Below are 12,790 nucleotides of genomic sequence, written 5' to 3' on the forward strand. Positions count from 1 at the left end.
TGTATGTTTATATCAGAGCTTTTATCCAATCATATTTCAGCCGTCATGTGTTGCCGGGATCAAAGAAATCTGCGCTGAGGCCTGCAGAATCAAAAGTGGAAGCGCCTTTAACTTTAAATACATTGCAATGAAACTGTTGCTTTAACCAGTCAGATTTAGAGTTGGTGGTCCCAGGGCCAGCTAGCTGGCCTACGATGACGTCAGCACTTTCACGTCCTCTGATTGGATGGTCAGAGAGCTGAGCCAAAGCTAGTGATTCGTATCTGCAGCAACCTGCACAAGCTAAAACTTTATTGTAAAAGTGTTAGGCTTTTTTTTGGTTTTTTTTAAAGTTAAGCAAGCGAACATTCTCAGCCCTAAAGCGACTTAAAGTTTACACCAGGGATGGCCCTAAAGCTCACTTAATTTAGCTTTAGGTTGGGTTCTAAATACTTTGGTAGATCTATTTTCAAACATCCAGTTTGTCATGATTGGACAAATAATCAATGAGATGGAGAGATTTCTTGCTAAGCCCTGTACAGTGTTAAGACTGCTTTTTTTTTTAATGCCGGCCATACTTTTTGTGAGATCTTGTTGAGGTTAATTGGTGATTCTAAATTGTCTGTAGGTGTGAATGTGAGTGTACCTGTTGTCTGTCTCGAAGTGTAGCCCTGTGATAGACTGGCGACCTGTCCAGGGTGTCCTCTGCCTTCACCATAAGTCAGCTGGGATAGACTCCAACCCCTCCGCGGCCCGAGTGAGGATTAAGTGGTTTATAGATAAAGGAGGGATGGATGATGTGATTCATGTACCTTAGAATGTTGAGCGATGGGCAAATAAAATATGTTGTAAATTTTATGAATAAAACTAAATGTAATTGAACAATGTGTCCTTCCAAATACTACATTNTTTTTTAAAATGCTGGCCATACTTTTTATGAGATCTTGTTGAGATCTTGTAGAGGTTAATTGGTGATTCTAAATTGTCTGTAGGTGTGAATGTGAGCGTGCTTGGTTGTCTGTCTCTAAGTGTAGCCCTGTGATAGACTGGTGACCTGTCCAGGGTGTCCCCTACCTTCATCGTAAGTCAGCTGGGATAGACTCCAGCCCCTCCGCAGCCCTAGTTAGGATTAAGTGGTTTACAGATAATGGAGGAATGGATGGATGGATGATGTGATTCACATGCCTTAGAATGTTGAGCGATGGGCAAATAACATGTTGTAAATTTTATGAATAAAACTAAATGTAATTGAACAATGTGTCCTTCCAAATACTACATTTTTGGGCCTTGAATACAACACAACCATGTGGCAGTTTAGGGCTGGCCTGAGACTGGCAATGATGACAACAAGAAGAAGACAAACTACAAAGTGGGGTGATTGTAAACCTATAAAATGTATAGTATTTTTAGACTCAGAAAGGGACCATTCCGTATTGGTAGTTCCATTAAAGGGGCATTTTGCTGATGATGCAAATGCAACTATTCTTTCGCTGTGTTTCTTGTTTGTCAGGTCAGAGGCCTCCTCTCTGCGCTGTCATCACAGCAGCTGCAGTACCTGCTGCTACCTACGGGGGCGCTCCCTTCATCCGGGTCGCCGCTCACAATTTCACCGGAGCTGCACACGTCTTTCTCGACAGCGCCTGTTACCATTCATTTTCACCGATAATGGACGCGGGATTCTTCCGCGTAAGATCTTTTTTACCTTTTTCTGACTGTTCGCTGCCTTCCTGCTGAGTCGCACGAAGCTACGCACGCGGTTTCTAACATTAATGTGCCATATGTTTTTAGCTGGAGGGCCATACAGTCAAGAACTGTACGGCCAGGGCTTCGTCTATCACCTGATAGAAACACACTTGGGTGTCGCCATCAGTCCGCTTTGTTTATCAAATATACATTTGTTACCCTGTAGCGTCACGTAACCTTATCTTGCTTACATGCTATAGCCTTTTGATATTTTATTGCAGGCACATTTGCAAGAAACAGACGTCGCAGCTTAGCTAGCTAACTACAGCTAACTTATTAGCATTGGCTAAAGATGGCGCCCGGGCGGTGCATAGCTTCTGTCTCCGCGAACCAGTCACGACTGCTGCTACGCCGACGCCAGCTCGTACGAGTAGACGTAAAGGTTTATTTAATAACGACACTTATGTATATTTTATTATTCTGTCTATGCCAGTTTCGTTGCCGGTCAAAACAGCCTCCATTCTGCAGCTAATATTAGTCCGTCAGTTTCCCTTGGAGGATTAAGCAGGTGGTTAGCTTGACTAATGTTAGCCTAATGGTATCAATGTCATATCTGTCTCCGCTTGACGGACTAAAATCAACACGATGCTGTTGTTTCTGGAGCTAACGTGTGGAATTTGTAAAGTTATTGCATGCTACCATCTGGTTATGAGATTTTTTCAAACAAAGTTGAATCTCTGTGTTTTGGTTTTGATGTCAGTAACACACGTGTTGTTCCAAAAACTGTCAGTCTGCCCAGAACTGATCCGTGGGAGCATTTCTCCGTATGTCTGTATTATTTTACCTGCTCCCTGCCCTAGATTACAACCACTCCAGTGTTTTTTTTTTTTTACTACCGGTTAAAACGTATTTAATGGACTGGTTCTACTCATATAATGCAATTTTCTGTTTGCCAAGAAGTGCCTGCAGCCTCAACAATGAAACGTAAATTTGATTATTGCATCAAAATGACTTAATTTAATTTAATTTAAGAGAATTGTGTTTTAAAGGTTATATGGGACAACGGCAAAAAAAAATCTTTATTGTATATATACAACCCTTATCTACACAACGACAATTACAGTTCAAACAAGAATTTTAGACATAAAATTAATACTATAATAGTGTTTATAATTTCATGCTGCACCTACCAATTACTTGTATTATCGAGTAACCTGTCAATTATTTCTGGCTTAATTAAACAATCAAGATGATGTCCTTAAATATCTTGATTTGTGCCTAACCCAAACACATTTTCTGTACTTCTACAGTCAAGCAAACAAGCCATGAAATGTTCTAATTCAACAAGCTGGAGTCGGACAGTTTAGACCAGGGATCTCCAGCTCCAATCCTCGTGAGCTACTATCCTGCAGGTTTTAGATGTTTCCGTACTGCAGCACACCTGACTCAAATTAATGGATCATTAACAGGCTTGTGTAGAACTTGACAAGAAGCTGTTGGAGATTCATTAATTTGAGTCAGGTATGTTGCAGTACGGAAACATCTAACACCTGCAGGGCAGCAGCTCACAAGGACCGGAGTTGGAGATCCCTGGTTTAGACTTTATGAAACCGATTACTCTATTATTGAAGTAGTTGGCATTTTATTGTTTTGTTTATAACTAATTGATTGATCATTGTCGCTCTAATATAATCTTACATGTTGTATCTCATTGCACTATAAATTGCAAACATTTCTTTGGTCGCAATTATGCCGTCACAAGGGAAGTTTCATAAAGGTGAACCTTTACTTTTGCCACAGACATGAAGTTTTATGCACTTACACATTATGACTGGTCCAGATAAAAGCAGCCCCACACATAAACTGGGTGACAATTAGTTTTTTGCACAACGGTAAGCTAGAGTGCAGTAGTGCAACGCTGGGGAAATACCAAGTATGTTTTCTGAACCAAATGATGTGGAAAGCATGTTTCAGTCATGCTTTTATGTGTGTGTACTTGTGATTCTCAGCAAAACACACCCAACTAATATTTGATTGACTTTTCAGGGTACAAGTGCGGAGCAAGACAACCGTTTCAGCAACAAGCAGAAAAAACTGCTGAAGCAGCTGAAATTTGCAGAATGTCTGGACAAGAAGGTATGTGAGCATCAATATTAATGTGATTCTTTGGATGCAGTGTTAAAGGCTGATTACGTTTGGGATACTGTACCAGCTAATGTTGGATGTAGAGACATGTATCTGACAGCACTGAACTTGTTTGATGTCGCCACTGGATATAAAGTCACCGATTGTCTTTACCAACTGGATGCTGTTGGCTGCTTGTTTCCCGCTCAGGTGGACATGACCAAAGTGAACCTAGAAGTCATCAAACCTTGGATTACTCAGCGAGTGACAGAGATCCTGGGGTTCGAGGATGACGTCGTCATAGAGTTCATATTTAACCAGCTTGAGGAGAAGGTAATGTCTTAACTTGTTTTTGTCGTTCTTTCAGAACTGTGATAAATTTGAGGACAAATTTGCTTGTCAATAAGAACGGATATATAAGCAAATAATTACACATCCTAGTCAAATTGAAATTGAATGGGGAAAGTAACAATTGGTGTAAAACTGAATTATTATGACATTACCATGTTTTGCTGTTATGTGACAAAGTGCCTTTATTCAGCAGTCTTCTAATGATGATGTGATTTATGATTTAAAAGGCCTGAACCAATATGGATGTTATACCTTGCATCAGAAGTATAGCACCAACACCTAATTAGCTCTCTCCTGAGCCCAAAGTCACTGAGCCCAACTCTCCCTTCATGATGCAGTGTGTGGTTTGAGGTGAGTTATATGCAGGGATCACTTATGTCATGTCAGTGAAAGACACACCTAAACAATGCCATAATCATATTCTTCGTAGGTAGTTTGCAGTGCATCGATAAACTGCCCAGATCCCTTTGATTGTAACTGGAACAATAGGCTCAAAACAGGAAACATTTGATTATTTATCACAGCCTTTAAAAAAAAAAGAAACTCTATATCTTTACTTTCTTTGACATGTAGTTTTAACCCAAAACTGACGTATTATTATTATTTGACTGACCACCTCTGGTTGAAGGTTTCAAGTCTTTTGCACCTCTGTTGGAGTTGGTTAGTAGTGTGTCTGGTTACACTTGTAATCACACCTTACAGTGATGCGAGGGTGCCAAGAACACAACCAGAGTGTGTCTTTACATCACTGTACCAAACTGAGAACTTCAACCACTGGAGGTCAGCAAAAATAAGATTGTTGACAAGAAATAGTGCTTTTCAGCTCACTGCTACATTGAAATATCTGTATTCGTCATATTTTTGACCTTAACAAAATGCTTCTTGACAGTAAAGCTATAATGCAGAGCCCCCGCTGGTATTGTATATTTCATTTCTAAAGACTAAATTGTGCATGTTCTTCACCCCGTAGGCTGTTTTGCTTAAATAAAGTCATTATGGCACAAAGTTTTCTTTTCTGTAAAGCATACTCTGTGCTCCACTAATGCGTCAAACCACTTGGGATGTCTGGATAATGGGTAATTTCCATTGCACAGACTTACTTTTTGCAATAGAAAAAAATGTGGATGAAGAAACCAAAGAAATTTACACACAGTATTTTTTATTTCCATAGTAAGTTTCCAAGTTTAGGCACCAGTAACCCTCCTAAAGATTTTTAATCTTCCAATATGTTTACATGTTTTTAATCAAATATTGCATACGTCACACCAGCTTCACACATGAATATATTATTTTCTGATCTTTTTATTTAATCTTTTGCTTGCCATAGCTTTTTGGTGGGTGGGGTGGACTGTCACAGCTAAGTTTAAAGGGTACTGTTGCATAATGGAAAGAAATGGTAATAGAACTGAGATTACGGTATCTCACAATAAGTTGTTGAAATAAAACTCAGTTTTTGTGTAACTGTGTACTCATTATTGCTTGTTCGTCTCTTGCAATTTAGATAAATGATATAACATTAAGCTCAAGGTGGTTGAGTCTCAAGCAGTAGGGAGGCGGAAGCAAGCCAAGGGAGCTCCGTGCCCACTGATCCCACGGGACTCACTGAAGACACCGGAACTGTACTTGCAGTGTTGGGTTTTAATGCACTCTGTATTGTGGCTATTTGTTTAACTCCTGAAGTGTAGACTGTGGGGAGACTGGAAAACAAGGGGTGGGCAGTGACACAGGAATGTAATGTAGTGTGGGGTAGTACTGAGGGAATCAAATAATGACAAAATAAAAATTGTGTTATGGGAGTTTCAGTAATAGTAGATAGTATATCCAGGGATTAACAACAGAAGTATTGCATGCATATTTTTTTTTAACATCACTAGATATGTCTCCCCTCAGCTAGCTTGCATTCTCAGTTTATGAGTTTGTGAGTGCAATTTAAATTAGTGACACTTTGATTTTTTTATGGTAATTGAGTCCAATATTGGACCCAGGGACATTAAATATACTTGTCAGTGTCTTACATGTCTTTAATATGGTTAACTAATAGTCTCAGGTGTAGTTTAGAGGAGTAGAAGGTAGGAAGCCCCCTTTGTGGGACCCTACCTCCCTGAGATATTTGGTTTCAATTATTTCAACGACCATATGGTTTTTTTCTTTTCTCTCCCCCCTTCGTGTGTGTGTTGCAGCACCCGGATAGCAAGATGATGCAGATCAACCTGACAGGCTTTCTGAATGGAAAGAATGCCCGGGAGTTCATGAAGGACCTGTGGCCCCTGCTGCTGAGTGCCCAGGAGAACATTGCTGGCATCCCCTCTGCTTTTCTGGAACAGAAGAAAGAGGAAATCAAACAGAGACAGGTGAGCGTCTGCATACGGTAGGGAGATGGCTCATGGATTGTCTGTACAGGGGTGTAGTTGCCTGGACAAGATAAGACAACGATCTAAGTGCAAAACAGCCTGAAGTAGGAAGTGTCTCTAGCTTTGGAGATAGCGTTTTTGTAAAATACTATTTTCAGGGGGTGAATTTTACATCTGAATGGAATTGTATGTGGAAATAGTAACACTATAACATTGCAATTGTATTCAGCACCACAGAAAATGGTACATGGATGTTGCAAGTTGGACGATGAATGGTTTGTCATTGTGACATTGTCCTCCGTTCTTCCATTTCTGATAGATTGAACAGGAGAAGCTTGCTTCTCTGAAGAAGATAGATGAGGATAAGAAGGAAAAGGACAAGGACATCAGAGAGAGGGCTCAGTCGAAAAGCCCAAGAAGGTCTGATTTTTATATATTTTTTTAATAATGTCACCAGTCAGAAGTTGAATTTATGCATTCAGTGCAGAACATGGAAACTTATGTTCGCTTCTCTGTACAGGCGGAAGACAAGGTCACCGTCACCACGGCGAAGGTCGCCGGTGAAGCGAGACAGGAAACGCAGCCCCTCGCGCTCCCCGAGACGTAAAGCCAGTCCAATTAGTGGCAGCTCACCTCCTCCACCACTGATGCAGCTGCCCACAAAACCTTTGGAGCAGCTTGTGGAGCCGGATACATCAGGAAGAGCAATGCCTGAACCAATTATCCAAGAAGCTTCATCCACCTGGTTAGTAGAAAGCTTGCTTTGCTCTGACTTCTAATTTTAGTTTGACAGGTAACATTTAGAACTTAGACTTTCTTTCTTCAACTGTATTGCTTTATTTTGTAGTGATGCAGTTGTGGAGGTGGTAAAAGCAGACTCCGTGACTGAAGTCAAGGAACCTTCCCCAGAAAAAAGTCATAAAAAAGAGGAAAGGCCGAGGTCTCGTGAAAGAGAGAAGGACACCAGAAGGGAAAGACCTCACCACCGCTCCCGTTCTCACTCACGTTCTCGCAGACGACGCTCCCGTTCAAGGTAAGTTCTTGTTTATTCTGTTACGCGCAGGTGTTAGGGTTTCAAGAGTTTAAGGTTCTAAAACTTTCTCAATTTGCCCTACCTACCCTGTCAGGTCTTACTCCCCTCGTCGAAGACAAAGCCCCAGAAGGAGAATGTCTCCTCGTCGGAGGAGTCCCCCAAGACGTGGCCCCACCACCTCCAGACACAGACACAGGCGCTCCCCTGTCCGCAGGTCAGTGGCGTAGTTATTTAAGATACCGTCCTTGTGGGTTTGGCCTATGATGTCTGATATTTTATTTTATGTTATTGGTTTTTTACACTGGCATATGTTTCATATCAATACTTGGTGCTGCCGTATGCACTATCTGTGGCATGCAGATTTAAAAAACAAAAGTTGTCACTGTGCACGTGTCCTCCAGGAGGCGTTCTCGCTCTGCTTCATCCTCTGGCAGCAGCTCCTCAGGCTCTCGCTCACCGAAAAAAGCAATGAAAAGAATATCTAGCACACCACCCCGAAAGCAGGCCCATCATCTTGACACTTCGATTAGCCCCGCAGGGAAAGACAGGCGATCACCGTCTCCACGGGGCAGAAGGGGTCGGGGCTCTGCTTCCCCTCCAAGATCAGCAGGTATGACCTGTACAGTTTTTTAAGTACTATTTACAATATTTGTATTTTTGTATTTAAAACTACATGACATTTTCAAGTCCTTGATTCTTTCTGTGGATCAGAAATTTCATATCATACCTAAGTGAATTAGCGTTGTGATGGCAAAATGCCTTGTGTGAATGAAATTATAGAAAGCCCAACCATTCCTACGCGTTTCAAATGGTTTAAGGACTAAGTGGTTATTTCAAAGGCTAAAACAAAAGCAAATGATTGTCATACATTTCTGTGCCTTATTTTTAGGTTTTAAGCGAAAACAAGGAGGAAGGGGTGATTCTCCGCCTGATAATGCCAAGGCAAGACCCTCTGAAGGGTCAGAGTCAGGTAAGCAATAAATTCTGTCTGTTTACAGAGCTGTACCCGTGTTTCACCTTACAGGTCATAAATTGGGATGACCGATGGAATGGAGTTTCAGGCCACTTGTCAGAAAAGGTAAAATTCACCTGGTTTCCAGCAGGTAGGGCCAGGATACAGATGTTTACTTGTTTGGAGTCATTTAACAACTTGACGCACCATACCTGTTATATGCAAAGAGGATTATTTGTGAAAATTCTCCACAAGTTGTGTTTGCTAAGCTGATGGTTAAAGTTTGGTCTACAGCTGCAGACAACCTGCTCAAGGACTGCAGATGGAAATAAGCTAGTAGCTGAACCTTGTGCAATGCATCTCAATCATCCGAGATGTTTTTGTACATGATCCCTGACAAATACACTATAAAGACAACACCCAAAGCCTATTTCATCCTTTAAAAAGAATCCTCTGTTTTCGGCTCTCCACTTGTAGTTTTTGTTTTCTGTTATTTTAGACAGCAGCAAATGGAGACAGATAAAGGTTGATTCAATCTGTGCCAATGGATCCCTTTACAGTGTTTCCATTTCTTAACCTGCTTTGAGAACTTTTTATATTTGTGTATTCATCCCACTTATAGTGTCACGACAAACAGTGAACAAAAATGTGGCAAAACACACCCTACACAAACACAAGTGAGAGTAGCACTAGAAATACACAGTCACCATGTTCAAACCGGCTGAAAACTCAGGCAGCAGGGATATAGGTCTGTTTACTGTATTATCTGTAACATTTCCATGGCAGTCTGTTTCACGGCTTTGCTAACACTGACGAGACACTCAATGCTCTACATTTCAGAGGAGGATAAAAATGAGAAAGGGGCAACAGCAGATTCGGTGCAGCAGCGACGTCAGTATCGCAGGCAGAACCGACAGTCGTCCTCAGGTTAAAAGCGTTTTTATCCCCGTACTTTCTTTTCCCATACCCAACCCCCTCTCTCTCTAACCAAGTCTCTGTCCATGTCATCTTGCACTCATCGTCTCATGGACTTTTGAAGCTGTGTCCTAACCCCAACCTTGGTGTTTTTTCCTGACCGCATACAGTCAAGGTTACGGTAGAGCAGTTGTTGATGTCTTCTGTCTCTGTGGTTTCAGACACAGGGTCTTCCTCCTCAGAAGATGAGGGGCCCAAGAGGCCAACAGCAGGACCAGGTGCCAGAAATGGTGAAGTGAGGAGAAGACGTAGCCGTACACCGTCCCCTAGGAGGCGACATAGGGACGCCTCTCCAAGGTCAGATACATAACACAGCATTTACACATTAGTATCTCAATGGTTTAACATGTAGAATTCCATTTATATATTCTCTTAACATTTAGTTTTCAAAAACATTTTTTTTTACTGATACTTTTTCAGGAAAAGACGTTCTCCGTCTCCTGTACGCAGACGTCGTTCCCCCTCTCCCCCACGACGCCGCAGATCACCCTCTCCTCCTCCTAGACGCAGGTACAAGCATTTTTATTTTGTATTAAGTGCTATGATTTCAAAAATAATTAAATAGTACATCAATTCAGAAAGTTTTATTCAACAACTGACTTTGGTGCTTCCCAGGTCTCCCTCCCCTCCACCCCGCCGTAGATCACCAACCCCCAAACGATATTCTCCCCCCATCCAGCGTCGCTACAGCCCTTCACCTTTGCCACCACAGAAGCGGAGGCTGTCAAATTCACCCCCAAAACGCTCTTCTCCGGGGATCAAGCGACGTCCCTCCAGGTCCCCCAAACGCAGAAGCTCTCCTGCTCCAAGGAGACGCTCACCTCCCTCCTCCACATCTCCACCCAGACACAGGAGGAGCCCCATGTTGCCTTCAATCAGGCCAAGCAGGGACACACGATCACCTTTGGGAGGAGGCAGGCATCTCTCTCCGTCCCCTGCGAACCGCGGTCGCATTGTCAGGGGTTCCCCCAGTCCTCAGGGACGTTTTGAAACCTCCAGTGCATCTCCATCTCACCAGCGGAGACAGCAGTCCCCTTCACACAGTAGTAAACTCATCCGCAGAGTGTCCCGCACACCAGAGCCACGCAACAACCAGAGGTAAACAAGCAGCAAGTATTTACTGCGCAGTCCATGTAGTTATACATATATATTTTTGTAGATTAGTGAGAGTTTGTATCACTCTTTGGGTGTCTTCTAATGTCCCCTATCATTATGTTATCTTCTTTACAGACCGTCTCCGAGCCCCCAGCCTATGAGGAGAGCACCCTCCAGATCCAGATCAGTTTCCCCTCAACCAGCAGCTCAGAAACGTCCAGCCCCTGCGTCTGCCTCCCCCTCACCGTCCCGCTCAGCCAGTGGGTCTCCACCACCAGCTAAAAAGGCCAGCAGTGGGTCTGGCAGTCAGTCTCCAAGCAAGGTTTGTGCTTTTTGACCTATATAAGCAGCATTTTATTGCAACATTTTTTTGTTTGTTGGTTTGTTTTTAATAGAAAAGAGCAATGGAGAAAAATGTAGCGCATCAGTGGGTTAAAGCTAAATGATGAGGTAAAATATTCCCTATTAGTTAGTCAGGAAATTGTACACAATGGCCTCAGCAGTTCTGCAGTAAATTGAAAATCTACAGCACTGTTGGCTTTTAAAGAATAAATCTACAACATGATCACATTTCTTTAACATTTTTCAGAATCTTTAACACTAGAATTCCTTTAATCCATCCTGAAACACAGAAAGTCAAAAGATCACTCCTGAACAGTTCCTGAAGTGTGTAGGAACCCTGTTGTGGTCTGATCTCTCTTTGATGCTAAAGCTACTAGCGTCTTCCATTGCTGTGATGTTCAATATTTGTTATTTAGTGTCCCTTTTTAGCGTCGTCTTAACAAATCTGTTTTGTTGCAGGCTTCAGATGTTGATGGCAGTGGAAAGAAAAAGAAGAAGAAGAAGGAAAAGAAACATAAGAAGGAGAAGAAACACAAAAAGCACAAGAAGCATAAGAAGGAGAAGAGCGGTCCCGCTGCGAGTGGGGATGGACCAGAAATCCAGGGCGTAGAGGAAGATGGAGATTCGAGAAAGGTAACATCTGATTCTGAAGCGTTTGCAACCAAAACATTCTGATTCTTATATTTGTGCCAATTGTATGTCTATGCAGGTGGTTAAATTGCGTAATAGATGTGTCGTGCTTCTTATTCAGGAGTCAGACAGTGAAGTTGAGGACAGCTTGGATGATCTGGAGAAGCACCTTAGAGAGAAGGCCCTGCGCTCCATGAGGAAGGCCCAGTTGTCTCCATCACAGATGTCCTGAAAACAAGAGGCTTTCTCCCTCTTGAATTTTCCACTCACTCTTGATGTTTGTCATCAACCTGGTTCAGCTTTAGAATGTACAAATTGTTAAATCTCGAGTCTTGTTTTCTTTTTACTGGTTTGGTACATTCTGAAAAGTGTGTTTCTTTAAGAGCTTGATTTGTCGGTTAGTGTATTATCTAAAACTGTAAAGAAACTTGTGTTGTCCATAATTTTAAATTGTTGAGCAGGGAATGAGTTGAGGCCCTGAGGTTTGAGTTGGGCAGGTTTCTGATATTTTCCACAGCCTACAGTAGACTCCATTGAGAAATGATTGCATGTGCAGTGATTGTCTCTGATGTGCATGAACCACTGACCTTATGAAGCGTAGGGGAAAACCACCATACAGTAACATACTGTTACTATTGCCTTTTAGTAGTGGAAACGGTGACACTGCTGTGTGCACCGTTAAGAGGCCGTAACAGAATGTCTAATCCCATATTGTAACTTGTAATAGAGTTGTTTGGCATCGTTTAACCTGCTTTTTTCTGACTCCTAAATTGTCTTGTTTGAAGACTAAAACAATCCAATGTGATAAATGCTTTAATTTTTTTTTTTCAAAACAGATTGATATGCAATTTATGTTGACACCCTTGTATCAAGCTAATCTCTGTGGGACTGCTCTAGTATATGATTTGTATTTAGTAACCTTGGCTCTTGTCATCTTGTCATCCTTTCAGAATTAAAACGTTTTTATATAGGATCTGTTTTGCTTTTTGTTTTCCACTTTAAAGCACAGTAAGTTTTTGTCATTCATGCCTATCACTTAACAGAATATAGATTCAGGCTAATGGAGAACAAGTCGTGAAAAGATAAAACTTGTTTGTGGGTTTAGGGTGGAGGTTGTAACAGTTACTGTGTAGTCATTCAAATTGGGGGCGTTAGCTTCCAGTCTTATAAATATGCAAAGTATCAACCTGTAGTGACGGTAAGGTGCAGCTTTTTTTTTTTAATCAGCTACCAGGAAAGTGTCCTTGCAGCCAAATTACTGAAGCCACAGACCTC

The 12,790-nt window shown here is 41.8% G+C and overlaps 1 protein-coding gene across 3 annotated transcripts; it reads left to right on the forward strand.

Annotated features, from left to right (window-relative positions):
• Positions 1-1,552: 1,552 nt before the first annotated feature.
• srrm1 (serine/arginine repetitive matrix 1) lies at positions 1,553-12,488 on the forward strand. 3 transcript variants are annotated; one of them, XM_008284214.1, is made up of 17 exons: positions 1,553-1,665; positions 3,709-3,798; positions 3,997-4,119; positions 6,318-6,488; positions 6,808-6,908; positions 7,009-7,233; positions 7,336-7,521; positions 7,616-7,735; positions 7,923-8,131; positions 8,411-8,491; positions 9,314-9,400; positions 9,610-9,745; positions 9,869-9,958; positions 10,064-10,546; positions 10,679-10,865; positions 11,345-11,518; positions 11,637-12,488. In XM_008284214.1, the coding sequence occupies exons 1-17, from the start codon at positions 1,645-1,647 to the stop codon at positions 11,745-11,747; spliced, it is 2,595 nt and encodes an 864-aa protein (XP_008282436.1). In that variant the 5' UTR covers positions 1,553-1,644; the 3' UTR covers positions 11,748-12,488. The 3 variants fall into 3 exon arrangements, with proteins under 3 accessions (XP_008282436.1, XP_008282434.1, XP_008282435.1); XM_008284212.1 differs by having other exon boundaries at positions 1,645-1,665; positions 11,615-11,738; XM_008284213.1 differs by lacking the exons at positions 1,553-1,665; positions 3,709-3,798; positions 3,997-4,119 and adding an exon at positions 4,139-4,488.
• The last annotated feature ends 302 nt before the right edge of the window (positions 12,489-12,790 follow it).

This window comes from Stegastes partitus, unplaced genomic scaffold (assembly GCF_000690725.1).
Source record: "Stegastes partitus isolate 25-593 unplaced genomic scaffold, Stegastes_partitus-1.0.2 Scaffold351, whole genome shotgun sequence".
NCBI classification, from domain to species: domain Eukaryota; kingdom Metazoa; phylum Chordata; class Actinopteri; family Pomacentridae; genus Stegastes; species Stegastes partitus.

Excerpts from the sequence above, each read along its gene's own strand:
- srrm1 (XM_008284214.1), top strand. The coding sequence starts at position 1,645 with ATGGACGCGGGATTCTTCCGC. Across the intron at positions 6,909-7,008 it reads CAGTCGAAAAGCCCAAGAAG|GCGGAAGACAAGGTCACCGT; the intron begins GTCTGATTTTTA and ends TTCTCTGTACAG. Across the intron at positions 10,866-11,344 it reads GCAGTCAGTCTCCAAGCAAG|GCTTCAGATGTTGATGGCAG; the intron begins GTTTGTGCTTTT and ends GTTTTGTTGCAG.